The sequence below is a fragment of the Chanos chanos genome, chromosome 7, assembly GCF_902362185.1.
Source record: "Chanos chanos chromosome 7, fChaCha1.1, whole genome shotgun sequence".
NCBI lineage: Eukaryota > Metazoa > Chordata > Actinopteri > Gonorynchiformes > Chanidae > Chanos > Chanos chanos.
The window spans coordinates 30385104-30400661 of record NC_044501.1 but is presented as its reverse complement, the minus strand read 5'-3'; the positions used below and the strand labels follow the sequence as shown (position 1 = coordinate 30400661).

General features: G+C 43.9%; 1 protein-coding gene across 1 annotated transcript; it reads right to left on the bottom strand.

Annotated features, from left to right (window-relative positions):
* Positions 1-951: 951 nt before the first annotated feature.
* Positions 952-10052, bottom strand: LOC115816200 (oxygen-regulated protein 1-like). The gene is made up of 7 exons (XM_030779168.1): positions 9390-10052; positions 7758-7917; positions 6152-7259; positions 5304-6094; positions 4619-4751; positions 2189-4456; positions 952-2155 (listed from the first exon to the last, which is right to left on the bottom strand). Exons 1-7 carry the CDS (start codon positions 10050-10052, stop codon positions 952-954), a joined length of 6327 nt encoding a protein of 2108 aa, XP_030635028.1.
* Between the last annotated feature and the right edge of the window lie 5506 nt (positions 10053-15558).

Here is a 15558-nt window from a genome sequence, read left to right as displayed (position 1 = left end):
ACCATAAGTGGCAGTCACGTTAAGGTATGTGAGTTATGACCAGCTTTGCGAAGGAGAGTACAGCTTGAGATACAGTGGTGAACATATTCGGTCTCATGTACCGTGTAGAGAGTTCAGCACTGTGCTAAAGGATCACCTTGATTCTATGACATCTGTGGCTCTGAGCACTTCAAAGCTTTTTCTAACAAGATTACAGTAAAGCACAGGGTGGGCCCGTGCTAGTCATAAACACCATCTCTAACCTGCTCAGAGAGTGGTACCAAAAAAAACAACCAAAAAAAAAAAAAAACAGTCAAGGTCTGAAAATAGATCCCTAAAGGTAAATCTCCGTAGCTGAATGCTGATTGGTGGCAGGAAAACAAGATAGATAAATTAAGTGATGTAACATAGATGTGGTGTACAAATGCTATATTTAAATTACATGCATCGTTTGTATAACGAAGAACAAACAAACAGTGTGAACAATGCATGACTGAAAAAAAAAAACAGCTGAGTGTGATCAGGCACAGCACATTTGATATGACCTATCCACAGTATGTGATTGGTAATTACTCATCTAAAATAACCCTCTCCACTGCTCCACCTTTAACTCTTAGAAAACCCATCTTTATTGAGACTTACTAAGTCAGCCTATCTACAATGGACTGGCAACCTGTCCAGGGTGTTTCCCCCGCCTTTCACCCAGTGAGCGCCGGGATAGGCACCAGCACCCCGCGACCCTAATTAGAATAAGAGGCTTGGAAAATGAATGAATGAATGAATGAATGAACAAAGTCAGCCTATGCTGACAAAGCTGTTGCTGTACCAGAAATGAACCGATAAACTTAAAAAAAAAAAGTGTAGTTCTTACTGGTAAATTTAAACAAAGGGGATTTGTAGAGAGGTCAGGCTTCAGTGTGAAGCAGGGTTGATAAATTTGTATGGAGCTCACTGCAGGTCACACAGACTGGTTTAGAGTATAGGGCAGTGCTGTCCACACATTAAGTAGAGCATCTCCAGGGCATCAGGTTCAGCAGGGTGCCTTGCAACACTGGTTTGTGCACTTTGACCTTTGGTAGGTTGTGTGACTACAGGAACCAAACTGGAATTGTCCTCCACCAGTGGGTGTACCTTGTTGTCTATCCTCTTTAGTTCTGAGGGAATGAAGGCTGGCAAAGAACCATTCTTCTCTGCCCAAGCTCTAGGTGACTCTATTGGAGACTTTGCTTTGACCTCACTCTTCCTCTCGGTTGTGTCAACACACTGGTCCTCCTGCTCCAGTTCTGAATCATTAGCATTCGGCATGTTGAAATAGGTGAACTTTGAGCCTGGTGGCCCAGAAGGGTCCTCTACCTCTGTGGAGGAGAGGGTGCTGTGAGGTGACACAGAACCGAAAAAGGAGTAGGGAGCATCCTCCTTTTTGTCATCCACGCCTTTCTGAGCGGTTTCTGTGAGCTCCGGGGGGGCTTTGTCAATCAGTTTGGTTTCTGTCAATGGGCAAAGGCCCTTGTCGGTGAGGACTGTGTCACTGTTGTTCATGTCAGGATTCAAACTAATGCACTGTGACGGTTCTTCATACTCATCAAATGTGCTTGTTGCTTTGAAGTACGACAAATCTGGGATCACTCGTGTACGAGCCTCATGGAAAGAGGCCAGGCTGGAAACTTTGGACTTGCCTGGATTTTCTCTCCGTTTAGATTTTGAAGCAGATGTGGGTCTCTTGCCTTCTGAATCTGATCCATTACTATTGCCTCTTCCATAAAGTCGCTCAATGGTTCTCCTGACGTAACCCTTGGCGATGGCCAGTTTTCTGGTGTCGTCCTCTCCACTGGACACATCGGGGGATGTTTGTGACTGGTGCTCTCCACTTTCTGAGGTCCCAGGTCGGTTGTCAGATAAGTCAGATATATTTGGTCTGGCCAGTTTTTTCTTCCCATAGTGGCCTTCTGTGCTGCTTTTGGCCAAAAACATCTCCCTGATGGATTTCACTCTGTTGATCTGTACATTACCCTCTGGCTCTCGGACTGAGGTGCCATGGGAGTCATAGCTGAATGCTAAAGAGGATGGTAGAGGAGGTGATGTGATAGGCATAGGTGTACTTTGAGTTGTTCTAATTATCTTTGGTGACTGCTTAGACACCTCAGCACTTCCGTTATTCTGCTTAGATTTAACATGGCTGTCTCTTGGTTTTAATTCTGGAGTTCCAAACATGAATTCTTCTATCTTGACTTGTTCATTTGAGATATGAGATACATTAGTTAAATCATCAACATCTGAAACCTCTGGTGGATCAATGTGGCCAAAAAGTTTGGTGCTTGACTTTTCGGTAGCATGGCTGGCCTTGCTCTGTCCAGACTTCGCCTGGTTCTCCAGGCAGCTGATCAGCTGAGCAACGGAGCTTTTCCGTTCTCCTGCTAAATCACCTGTTGTCTCTTCGTGCTTCGCAGGGTCCTCTAGACAATATTTCTGTTGTTCCTCATACCTATCCTGATAGGCTTTGTAGCATTCTGGCTCCTCCAAGATCACTGGACCTTCTTCAGAACTAGAGTGTTTCTCCTCATAACTGCTTTGCTCCTCCATTGAGCTGCACTGCTCCTTGATGTTCACTTCCTCTGCATTATGAATGACTGGATCTTGGATAAAGTTAGGCTGCCATGTTGCTGAACTTGTTTGCTTTTCTACACTGTCACTTTTGCAAACCAGCTGTTCCTTTGTTTGGCTTGAGGTTTGACCTGACTGCCCTTCATCACTGTAAGCCCATATTTCCCTGCCTTCCTGGTCTACACTGTCACCATACTCTGCATTTTGAAGAGAACATCTTTGATCTTCATCACAAATATCATCTACAAAGCTCATCAATTCTTCATCACAGCTTTTTTCATCATCCTCTAAGCTTGATTTCTCTTCCTCAGAGGCAGAAAGTTTTTCCTTGCTCCTACTGAATGACTCCACAGAGGAAGGTTTCTCATCCATAACTCCATCCTCGACTTCCTCAGAATATCTCTCCTCATACAATTCCCTCTCCTCCACCCTCTTCTTTCCTGTCTCTTCTTTAGTTCCTTGATGCTGTACTTCTATACTCCCGCTTGCCATTGACTCCATTTCGAGGTTGGAATCACTGGTTGGCGTGTCAACGAAGATGTCAGGCACTGGAGTAAAGTTTCCTTGTTTAGGCTCAAGGCATTTGATGTGGCAAAACTCCTCCTTTTCCTCACTCTGCTCCCCTTCATGTCTTATCACTTCACGTTCCTTCTCTGTTGCACTCCAAGTTGGCAGCATGTCTCTTGCAGAGACTTTCTCATAGCTGTCACTAGCATCAAGGTGTGTATTGATAGCTTTTTCAATGACGGATTTCACATAAATGTTCACGTCTTCCTCCAGCACAGAGTCGCAGAAGCTGACTGTGTCTTCTCTTTGGAGAGATTCTATCAGACCGTTCACATTCACCTTTGGATCTGACACAGTAATGTCTTCAGAATGTTCTGTTTGATTTCTTTTCATTTGCTCCTCCTCTGCACCACTGAGGGCTGCCAGCTCCTTTCTTACTTTCTCAGGAACACCTAACTCCCCCATCAGCTCTTGGATGGCCTGTTTCTCATCCGGGGTCGACCCGCTTAGAACTTCACTTCTGGTACTGTCAGGTGTGACACTTCGACTCCTTGCTTTGCAGCTGAGGTCCTGAAAACCCTTCCAGCTCTGCAGAAGGTGAGAAGAGGTCGACTTCTGTAGATCGTTCAGACTGGCCCTTAGCAGATCTGCATCTTCTATAGCCGCCACCTCTTTGAGAGACTGTATCATGCGGAGTGCCTCTGAGCAGCTCATGGAGCTTGTCTTTTCCCAGTCTGTGTCTAGACCAGACAGGGCATCCTTCAGGGCCATGACGGACAAAAAGGCCAAGAGCACACGAGATGATGAACCGAAAGTGGAGGCCACGTGTGATGAGAAATCTGGCAAACTGTTGGATTTTTCCAAACAAGATCGCCTCTTGCGGTGCGTCGTCTTGCGCAGGGACTGGATTGAGGAGCAAAGCTGCTCCAGAACAGGCCTCATGTCAAGCTCGTTGGCCATTCGGACTGTGTAGAATTCATCCACGGGACACATTGGTTTTTCAGTTGGTATTTCTGCCCTCTGAGTATCCTTAGTAATTTGTTTCACATTTTCCATTTTTTCAGGCTCTGACAGTTCATTTTGTAAACTGTCACAAGGTTCCTTCACTACTTCTGTTGAAGCACTCGCCCTCTCATTGGACATGTCACTAGATACAGGTACTGTTGTGCCTGAGACATTTTTGGGTGTTTGCTTCTTGACCAAATTTACCTTTCTAGGCAAGGGTGTTTTCTCTAAGGGCTTACTGTTAAACAATGAGGCCTTCGCCAGAGTATTATTTTTAGGTATGTTTTCTACAGATGGTTGACTTTGTAGCTGTGTCTTTGCCAAGGCAGTGCTCTCAGGAGATTTAATCTGCTTCCAGTCAGTTCTAGGGGGTAATGTTTTTTCCGATAAAGCATCAGTGGGTAATGAGTTACTTTCTAATGACTGATTTACATTATGCTGAGCCGTTTTTGAAGATATATTTGTAGATGGTAGTGTCTTCTCTGACGACTGTTTTTGTGGCAAAGTTGTTTTTTCCAATGCAGACCCATTGGCGAATGAGATCTCTTTAGAGATAATTGTTTCGGGTAGGGGTGCCCTTTTCAGAGTCATATTTCTCGGAAGTGGAGTCTTGTCTGGGGTGGATTCCTGGCCCAAAAATTCTCCCGAGCCCTGATCCACTGACGGGTTTTGTGATGGTAGGGTCTTTTTCAGTGAGAGTTTTCTGGGTAGTGGTGTTCTTTTAATCGAGTAGTTTTGAGCTGTTTCACTGACGGCATTCACTGGATCACTGACGGCATTTATCTTCTCTACTATATTTACCATAGGTGCTTGATCATTGCGAGATGCAGTTTTCTCTGGTGAATTATCCCTGGATAATGAGGCTTCTTCGAGTGAAGGATCCCCGAGTGATGGAGGTTTCTCCAGGGAAGGACATTTGAACAGTGTTGATTTTCCTGATGAGGGGTCATCTGACAGTGGCTGCGTTTCAACCAAATAATGTCTTTTTGATGGCATTTTCTCCAACAATGCATCGTCAATACTTGTTTCATCTGAAGAGGTACAATTAGGTAACAAACTACTGTCTGTTGCAGGACTTCGGTGTTCTGTTGTCATATTTTCAAATAAGGGTTTTTTGGCTAATAGTCCCATTTCCAGAACACGCTTGCTGGGTAATAAAGCTGCAGTGATTTTCTGTGGTAATGGACACTCCTCTGGACTAATAATCTCACAGGTGATCTCTGACACCTCTGGAGATGAAGCTTGATCGCTGCCGATATGAAAGGTAGCATTCTGCCGCAGTTCCACGTTGCTTTGAGGCTCTTCCTCCAGGTCACACATCGGATCAGGCCGACTCTTCTGCAGCCACAGCTCCACATATTCATTGATGACAGATGACGAGGAGTGTACTGCCCCTAGGGATAAAGCCTCAGTCGGTTCTTTTGTGTCCTGCTCGTGTTCCCAGTCGTCGTGCATTGACGTCTGACGTGTCAGTGTGCTTTTGTTATGGAATGCAGCGAGCAGGTCTCTCTTTGGTGGGGCAGCACCCTCACCCACTTTAAAGTTGAACGAATCTCCCGAGTTAGAAGTCATCTCACTGGTGTTTTGCTCTCTTACTACAGATAGCTTGTTTAGGTTTTTATTTTTCACTTGAGTACTATTGTTTGGCATTGCTGACGTCCTCACAGATACACCTCTGTGTTTATTAATAACGGACTGGTTTTTACTTTTGAGCCACTTTTGGACCGCTTTTGTTCTCAAGTGCTCTAATGGTTTCACCGGTTTTGCAGGATTGAGGATATCAGGTCTCCCTTTTTTAACATCTTTAAAAAGGTGCACCTTGCCCTCCTTCCGCTTTCGTTCAGGGATAACATTACGAATTATACGGCTCTTTTTTATAATCACTCTAACTGGTTTTCTCCTCTTGGGTGGCTCAGAGCTTAGCACAGCTAAATTTTCTCTGCTATTCTCCTCTGCAGCAGGAGATACAGTGACAACTTGTGCCTGGGAGACTGACTCTCTGCTGACTTGCACTGGTGAAACACATGTCGAACATGGAGTGACATGGGGGTCAGAGGACTCAGAGAGTAATTCATTACCGCTCGAGATCTTGTTCTCAGACTCCCAATCCTCACTTGTGGATCTGAATGTTTTATCCGACGACGCTGGAAAGACTGTGTCTGATGACGCTGGTCGGCTGTGGCGAGAGCTGGAAGTGGTCACGCCCTGTAGGCAAAGCTGTGTATTGGCGAAGAAATTCTCCTGACAGCTCTGCTGCTCATATATATGAAGCACTGTCTCTCGCACCTCTTCTCCACTGTCCTGTAGATGCAGAACCTCAGCAGACGTATAGCTACTGGATTGCAGGTGCGTGCTACTGCTGCTGTTGTTGTTGTTGATCTCAGAAGGCAGAGAACTGCGAGGTTTGGGCACAGGCCGACTGCTGCTCTGCCGCAGCATGCAGTACTCCTCCACCACCTCCCCAGTGCATGTTTCCTCCCTGTAGGAGTATGAGCCTACTACATTCTCTTGGATTTCCAACTCAGTCAGTCTTCTGATGTTCTCAATTGACTCCTGCTTCTCCCTGAACGCGTGAAACCCTGGTGATGTGGGAAGAGGCGAGAGGGGCTCCACCACCTGAGCGTTTGGTTTCCCTCCCCCAATCTCCTTCTCCTCATTTACTATACCATTTTCCAGTGGAAGGGGATCAGTGTTCTCTTTGGCATGGGAGTTGTGCTCGACTTCCAGGGGAACAGGGCCGTTGTTAGGAAGCGAGCGTAAGTCAGGTGACTGTTCATGCAAGTTGGACAGCGAATCGCAGTCTGCTTTAACCTGACTGGCCACGCTGGAACGACTAACTGTGGTTGTCCAGTGGATTGTCTCCTCCTCTTTAATGGTCAGACGGACCCTCATCTCAACAGTCATGCTGCCGTCCTGGTTTACACGGAAGGACTTCTCAATGTCATCATCAGGTAACACATGGCCATCTCCCTCCCCCTCTGCATCTGGACAAGTGAGCGTCTCTGTTTCAGCCACAGATTCCAAAGTTTGGCCGTGCTCCAGTTCCACTGATCCAGTGTCGTACATGCTTCCCGCCACGCTCCTGTGTAACTGGTTTATAAGGAAACGCTCGGAGGAAGGGGAAAAGTTCCGTGACTTTGTGCCGCTTGACATGGATTTCTTTTTGCCTTTTTCCCACGGTTATTATGATCATAACAGAGAAGATTAATAAAGTCAGTAAAACAACCAATCAATCAATCAAAAAAAAAAATTGTAATAATAAAACACAGAAGAGGTGGGCAGAGATGAATCAACCACATGAAGGTAGAGCAGATGTTCCAGCCAGTGGGCCATGTTTCATTGGGTCAGGTCAACATATGGAAGGAGAGAAAGAAAAGACGGGCAGAGGAGGATTAGAAGGGTCTGAGTGTGTGAGGTGTGATACATATTGGAGGATGTAGGTCATTGTAGGTATTACAGTACATATTAATGCGTCAGCACTTTCTCTTAGCTTATCTCTAACACGCACACACACACACACTCACACACACACAGAGTCAGACTGAATAGGTCTCTTTACCATACAGTGTCACGCTAAAAAGTTCTAATAAAACATTGAGTGATCGACTCCAGATGTCTACATAACTTATGGAAAACACTCATGGGGAGGAATGACAGAAACTTACGGGGGACAGTCTGTTTGAATCTCTTGTTTCCCATGCTTTTAGCTGGTAACCATGTCAGTTCAGATGGTCTCTGCGTATCATAGTTTCCGTTTTTGAAGGGTTCCCACCCAGCAGCCACCAGTACCCCAGAACACAAGATGAGTGCAGGTAGTCCATCAACCTAAAAAAGCAGTTCAAAACAAACAGATACAGTGTTAGTGCAATGCCACTGCAATGCACATTCACTGCATAGTTCAGTCATAACATATCACACAGTATAACTGTGTTAAACTTTCCATATCCAGGTCTAATGCATGTTGCATACTAACTTGTATAAACAGTCTTGTCACTCTATAGCTAACTTGTCTGTAAAATGCTACCTAACACGCTTGCCTAACTAGATAACAGTATGTGGTTATATCACTGTTTGATGTTATAAGTGTCTTACCCTGAAAGAAAATAATATCAAGCTAGTCCTACATCACTGTGGAGAAAGTTAAATCAACAACATCTTAAAAGGAGCATGAAAATTAGGCAGTTTTGATACCATCAAACCATGTCAAAGATGTCAATTCTGCTCCTTCTCCTACAACACAGTTTATCCTCAGGTTAGCTAACATATGCTATGATGCTATTAGCAATGCAGTTTACAATGCTACTATCAATGCAATTTAATGATTTGGTCAACCTGCATATTTGTTGTTTGTGTGAAGCTACGGGAATGATATGATGTCTGTGCAGGACACAGTACAAAGTACTAGATGACGTCATTGTTACTGGTCAGATAGAGTAAACGTGTGTTAAGGACAAGTATTGAAACTGTTTGTGTAGAGAAGATTATAAAGGTGAGTTACGGTGAGAAAAAAAGGCCATGTTACTGGGTTGAGGCCACAGCTCAAAACTGTGGTCACGTTACGGTAAGAGACATGGTGAGGTAAAGCTTTTGCACATATGAAGCTGAGGGGTTTGAAATGCGTGTTTCTGATTGTCCTGCTTCAGGTCCTGTCCCAAGATGCAGTGCAGGATAATAGGATGACGGTAAAAGGAGATTAGCACTGCAGGGTGATAGGCCTCTCTCAAGCGATATTTGTGCCTGCAGTTACAATGGGTCTCTGGTGGTCTGATGTCACAGCCTTCCAAGCCACAAACATGGTAACTTTGACGACCAGTTCCAATTCAACCAGTCAACAACACTGATAACTTAAAAAGGGGTTACTGTAGTTAGAAGATGTCCTTTTTTAAAGAGTAGAAGAAGAACTATTATAAAGAGTCCTGATTAGCATCAGTCTGTATAACAGAAATCCTGTTAGCACGCTAATTATAAGAAAGGAAACCAAATATATCTCCCTTGGGTGACAGTTAAGGTAACATTCAGTCTTGCTGAACTTAATAAACACTCTCAATTTAGCTTTGGATGTTCAGGTCAAAATAACTGCTCAGTGGTGTATAAAAGACTGGCACTGTTATCACGTGTAACCATGGTAATTCTAATGAGTTTGGAATGAAACCTTGGTGTGTTGATACATTAAGATACATTAAAAAGACATACTGTTGATAAAGTAAATGAGGTTTAGAGACAGAAAAAAATGGTGAGAGTGAAAGAGATAAATATGGAGAAGGACCATAAAAAAATACAAGAGAGAATTGCCTTACCCTCCTCCCATCTGGAGTGTACAGTTTCACAACGTGGAACCTCATGACCTGAGACACGTGGTCCAGCAGTGCCTCAAACGAGTGTGTGGTTCTCTTCTGTAGCAGGAGTGTGTGCCTCTCCTGAGGGTCACCATTTCGGAACACCACCAGCCGTCTGGGCGTGTGCAGTAAGGTGCGTTCATTCTTGCGAGCATTGCGGGCGCCACGCCCTGAGTTCTGTTTCTGCCGCGCTAGCTGCAGGGCCCGCCGCCGGGAGCTAACGGGTCGCGCGTGGTACCAGGGGCGTGGTTTTCGCCGTGCCCGCTCCAGGTCGATGGGCTTGACGGTGCGCCGGTCGGAGCAGATGTAGGACTGGCCGTTCTCTAACTGGTCCAGAGATTGTACGGTCGTGTGCCCGCGCGGTGTGGTGATGGTACGGACGCCGAAAGGCAGCGGTACCCGCTTTGACAAGCTGTCCAGCAAAGACTCAAAAGTCCTAAAAGTCCTGTTGTTGATAATAACCGGCAGACCGCTGAACTTGGCATCTCCGCTCTTGTAGAAGCACACGCGCTTGGAAGAGATGGTGTCGCTCAGGTAGGGTTGGCGTGATGTCATCAGTGTATGACCACTTCCTGAAGACTGAGTCTGTGGAGGGGCTTTACGTGGGGCTGGCACATCACTCATGACCCTACAGCAACTAAAAACGGTACAAAGAGAGAAGGAGAGAGGGGGCGAGAGAGAGAGAGAGAACAGACAAGTTATCAATTGACTAACACAACGTAACAGGGTGTGACTAAAAATGGTATACAGAGAGAGAGAGAGAGAGAGAAAGTAGTGGAGAGAAGAGAAGTGGGAAGGGAAGCGAGACAAATTTTTATTTCCTATACTATTGTACTAATTTTGACCTGATTTAAATGGAGCTGTTTAAACCTCAGAGGACTGTACTTTGTATGAGAGCCAAAATGTTTTACACATTGACCAATAAGTCCTTTCGTCCTCAGGCATTAGACATTTCTCTCTCTCTCTCTCTCTGTACCTCTCTGACTCTAGTGTTTGTGTCAGAATGCCAGACCGTGTCGCATACTTAGCACCAGGTGTTGTTTGCTTCCTCATACTGTTGGATTAAATCAGACTGGCAAGAAGCCCAAGACAGACCCAATTAATCAACAAATTAATCAATTGATGAGGTCCATTTGTTTAGAGTTCTGGAATCAGTCAACAGCCTCACGCATTCACAGTATTGCCATGACAACAAAGTTCAATCTCAGTTTCCTAACAGCCATTTTTGACTGTGCTACAAATGCCATCACCTTCTTACATGCTTGAGTAATGCTTTTTTCTCAACTATTGCTTAATGATAAATTCAGCTCAAGAACCTTAATTGTTATAAATGTGCAGCCAATATCTATTTTAGATGAGATTATTCTGTGTGACAAAACAAGTTTAAATAATAACACCCTTGAGAGTAATACAAATTTTTTTGTGTAAATTTTTAAGATGCCACAGACAGAAAAGTACTCTGAAGAATTTAAGTTAGACATTCAATATTGCTCAAAACAAGGCAAAAATTGAAAGAAAACAAAAAGGCATGCTGGTCTGTTATAACGAAGACATTTTCTGGAGGTGACAGAGGGTATAAAGGATCTGTTTACATTTACACGGTCTTGTCATGTGGCCCTCCTTTGAACAACTTGCTAGCTTATAAGTTGTTTTTTTTTTCAACTTGTGAAAATGAAGTCGTTTTTGCCCTACTCGCCCCTCTGTAGACCTTCGGATATCTTTGCCTCAACATATTGCAGATCTGTTATTTTCCTGGCCATCTCTGCACACTAAATCAGTGTCAAAAACCAATCTCAAAGTAATATCTTCAAGAAGAACACTTCACCTTACAGACCCTTGGACGTACGTTCAACCAGAGGAAGATTAACCGTGAAACCCTTTGACCACAGCGCACGTTAAAGAACATCTCAAAGCAATCTATTCAAAATTACTATTCACAATCCCAGCATTATCAATCAACATTCCGGAATCACGCTCAGACTCACCAGCATTCACCATGATGAGGAAAATTAGTATTTTAAGAGCAGGTCCTGGCAACTAGCTGTTGCGATCGTATGTTCATGTTGCTATGCGCGCTAGAGACTGAGGGATATTTTCGGATGCGGCTTCAATCTTAATTTGCTTAATCTTTGCTCACTGGTAATCTCAGCTCCACCGCTGAGCGGGCTGTGTGTTAGCACTCAGGCACATGTAACCTACCTGTGCGGTTATGGTTAAGGAAGCTAAACACGGACAAATCTACATACTGAACAAAGAGTATGTTTGAGTGTATTTATGTGTGTGTTTGTTGAATAACATTAACATATCCTTGTGGAAACACTTGTTGAACATATCGATGTACTGTGTTTGGGGTTATTTTTTTTTCAAATTCTTTTTTTTTTTTGTTCTTCTTTTCAGCAGGTGATTCCATTATTAGACGTGTAACAGTGGCCCAGCTTTGCGAATGAGTGTGTCAGTCACAAGTACAGGTGGTCACTGCTTCTCTGTCTGTTAAGCTCCTTATACACTCCTAATAAGGATAAGAAAAAAAGTACCCTGTGTTTAATACTCTCTCTGTTTGTCTCAAACCTGACCACAAACACGCTTATATTCTATCCTTGTTTTCCTTTTTTTTCCCGTCATTTCAGCTCATTTTCCTCTCCTCCCTCTGGTTATGACTATACAAGTTATTAAGCATGTAATGCGTCCAAGCTACATTAGTTATAAAATGAATCTATACATATGAATTTTGCTGAGATTTGAGCCTTGTATTTTGTACTATGTAGAAGTTTTTGTGGTAAAATAGGCAGGTAAATGAGGTAAGGATAGTTTCTGAGTAATGGAGGAGAGAAGGTCACAAAAGGTTTCAAAAACACGTGCGTGTCCTAACCCTGGGTATGAGTGTATGTAAGAGACTTGTCCTTACAGTTATGCAACCACAAACAGGACAACACTGACTCGATTCTTAGAAAGTCAGAACACACACAAATAAAAAAAACTTGCACGCGCACACACACACACACATAAACATACACGAAATGTCACATTAAACACTCCCCAGACAATATTTAAAGCAAAAAAAAAACGGACCACAAAATACCCGAGAGAGAGAGAGATGCTGTGCGTGAATGTTAAGGGGAAAGAATGCAGGACCTGTACGGAGCGTGGAACTGTGGAATGCCGGTGTGGAACTGTGTCCTGCATAGAATGTCCCCTTCCCAAAACAACACGTAGGAGAGGAATGTCAAACATCCTGCTGTCTGAATCCCCCTGCTCCCCTACTGACAGGAGGCAATGGACAAATAGTCTGGATGTAATGTGCACATGCACGTGTTAAAGAGATCTCTGATCTCTCTCATGCAGCTCTTATTCGTCATGCAGGTACGACGAGAACCTCAGGATTGTACTGCAGGCAAAAAGAATTCATTCACAAAGCATCTAACGAATTACGCTTCACATTGTTGGCAAAGCATCAACACAGGCATACCACTACTCAACACTGTACCACTCCCCCCCCCCCCAAAAAAAACACACACACAAGCACATACACACCACCACACACACTTACACACAGAAACACTCTCACACACACCACCACCACACACACACACTCACACACACTCACACTCACAGACACCACTACCACCACACACATATACGCACACACACACCACCAGCATACACACACTTACGTACACAAACTCTCTCACACACACCACCACCACACAAACACACACACACACCACTACCACCACCACACACACACATACTCAAAACGTATACAGTTTCAAGTCAACTAGTTCATAAGCTCTTGCTGTATTGAGATATCTGGGCGGGGCCTACGCGTCTCTATATTTAACCCTTCGTTGTAACTTAGGCGCCAGCCTTATATCCCTAAGCGTTCCCTGACTGGGAAACTATCCTGAATATGTTACAGATAAATATGGGCTGTGCTTGATATGTCAGATAGGAGTTATGAATCGTGGACAGCAACACACACACGCACACACTCACACACACGCGTGCGCACACACGCACACACTCACACACACACACTCACACACATGCACACACTCACACACGTGCACGCACACACACACACACTCACACACACGCACACACCCATGCGCTCGCACACACATAGTGCCTGACAGCTGTCTGACCCCTGTGATTAGATGAAGTTCGAGTTAAACTGAAATACCAACACACATGACATAATGAGGGGAGAATTCCGACTTTTCCCTGCACTGCCCCTGAGGAAGCAGAGACATTCCTGCCCCGCAGTTAGCTCATGGCAGAACTGTTCCTGCCGCCCCGATCCCTGCTGCTCCAGGTCCTGACCGCTTTTCCAGTGGAATTCCCAATGCTCCGAATGAATGATGGCCCAATCTGACCGCCGCCCCTCGTAATGCCAACCTCTAATCTGACAGGTCATACACGGACCTTTCCTCTGAGACACACACACACACACACACATGCACGTACATACACACACGCACACATAAACACATAAACACATACACACACCATGTGCACACACACACACACACACACACACACAATACACACGTACATATAAGCACACAGACACACACACTTGATTGAAGCACACACACACACAAACACAAAGAGAGAGAAAAAGAGAAAAATGAACCGACTTTTCTGTCACATAAGGAAATGGCTTCTAATCAGAGTAGATTACACCAGAACAATAGTGTCACTTTTAGTCTGCAGCATAAATCAAAATACTGAAGCATTTCACACACACATTTTTTATCAGTGTTCTCAATATACCTCTCTACCTCCCTAAACCTTTGCTAAGTTCCTGTATTCCGCTCTCCCATTCTCACAGCGGGATTGTTGATTCTTCTCTTTTCTTTTTTGTGTTAAATTAGTGGCGCAATATATTATGCTCTGCTGAAACTTTGATGTTCGGGAAAAACTCTGACCTCTCCTCCCCACAGCCTTCCTCTCGCGTGTTTCATCCAAGATCCCGACAGACTAACTTAAGGGCTCACCCATGAGTTTCCACCTCCTCCGGCCGTTTATATATAATAGGTACAGGCGCTATACGTTACCTGACGCACTGCAAACTCACAATCAAGTTGACATCATTAAAAAGAAGTTCAACCTCTACTTGTCTTCTTCTTCTTCTTCCACGATCACGTGGAACCATCTTCTACCCTTGTTGATGAAAACTGAAACTGTAATTTCCAGTAACTCACCAAACTGAATACAGCATCTCTGCATGTTGAAATAATGTTAGTGAGTTAAGATGTGATAACTTCCATGAAGCCGCCAGAGACTTTGGGCATCATTTTTAGAAAGCAGAATAAAACCAGACAGAAAAGTAAATAGGGAATACAAAGGTTTATCATTAATTTATTCACTTCTCTAGCTGGTCATATGCCAATCGTTCATTCATAAAAGATGCAACAATTTCTAAAATAAAATAAAATAAAAATTCAATTTGAGCGCCCTCTGGTGGGAATTCACATGAATACCTAGTCAATTCATATAGCTCTTGTAACTTCACTTTCTTTCATCATCGTACATTTCACGTATTACCCTACATTGTTTTTGAAACGTAAAACATTTTAGTTTGTCTTATTTTTATTGTACATGTACTTGGATTTTCTATTCTTGTATGTGATGGTCTCGATATTTGCGTGTGATGGTCTATGTAGCATTATGTCATGCATAAAACCTCATCTCCTCTCTGCTTCACACAGGAGAAAACGAAGCTGATTTACAAGTGTTCTTGAGAACATAAAACTAACGGCGTCAAAGAGACTTGAGACTGATCGGCTGGTATGGGGACTCAGCAGTACCAATAACAAATCAGACGCCTACCAGACGGTCAGAAGAAACATTCCTCGTTTTTGATAAACTTCTGAAAGTCACTTGATCGGCTGTAGCTTGCTCTCTCGTCTTTAGCAGACAGGGTTAATTATTAATTTAATTATCGAATAGAACGTAAACGAAGCATTGGATACTTGTGAGCCTTGACGACACCAGAATATTTCTATTCTGATATCGATATCAGACTTTGTGGAAGCATTAACATAGTTTGGCGCCTGCGTTTGGCCCGGTGTACTCACAAGCAGTTTGGTGATCTTTTTTACGGAGTCATTAAATTTATATCTATGTA

Excerpts from the sequence above, each read along its gene's own strand:
- LOC115816200 (XM_030779168.1), bottom strand. The coding sequence starts at position 10,052 with ATGAGTGATGTGCCAGCCCCACGTAAAGCCCCTCCACAGACTCAGTCT. Across the intron at positions 6,095-6,151 it reads GGTAATGAATTACTCTCTGA|CAGAGAGTCAGTCTCCCAGG; the intron begins GTCCTCTGACCC and ends AGTGCAAGTCAG. Across the intron at positions 2,156-2,188 it reads GTCAAGATAGAAGAATTCAT|CCATGTTAAATCTAAGCAGA; the intron begins GTTTGGAACTCC and ends ACCAAGAGACAG.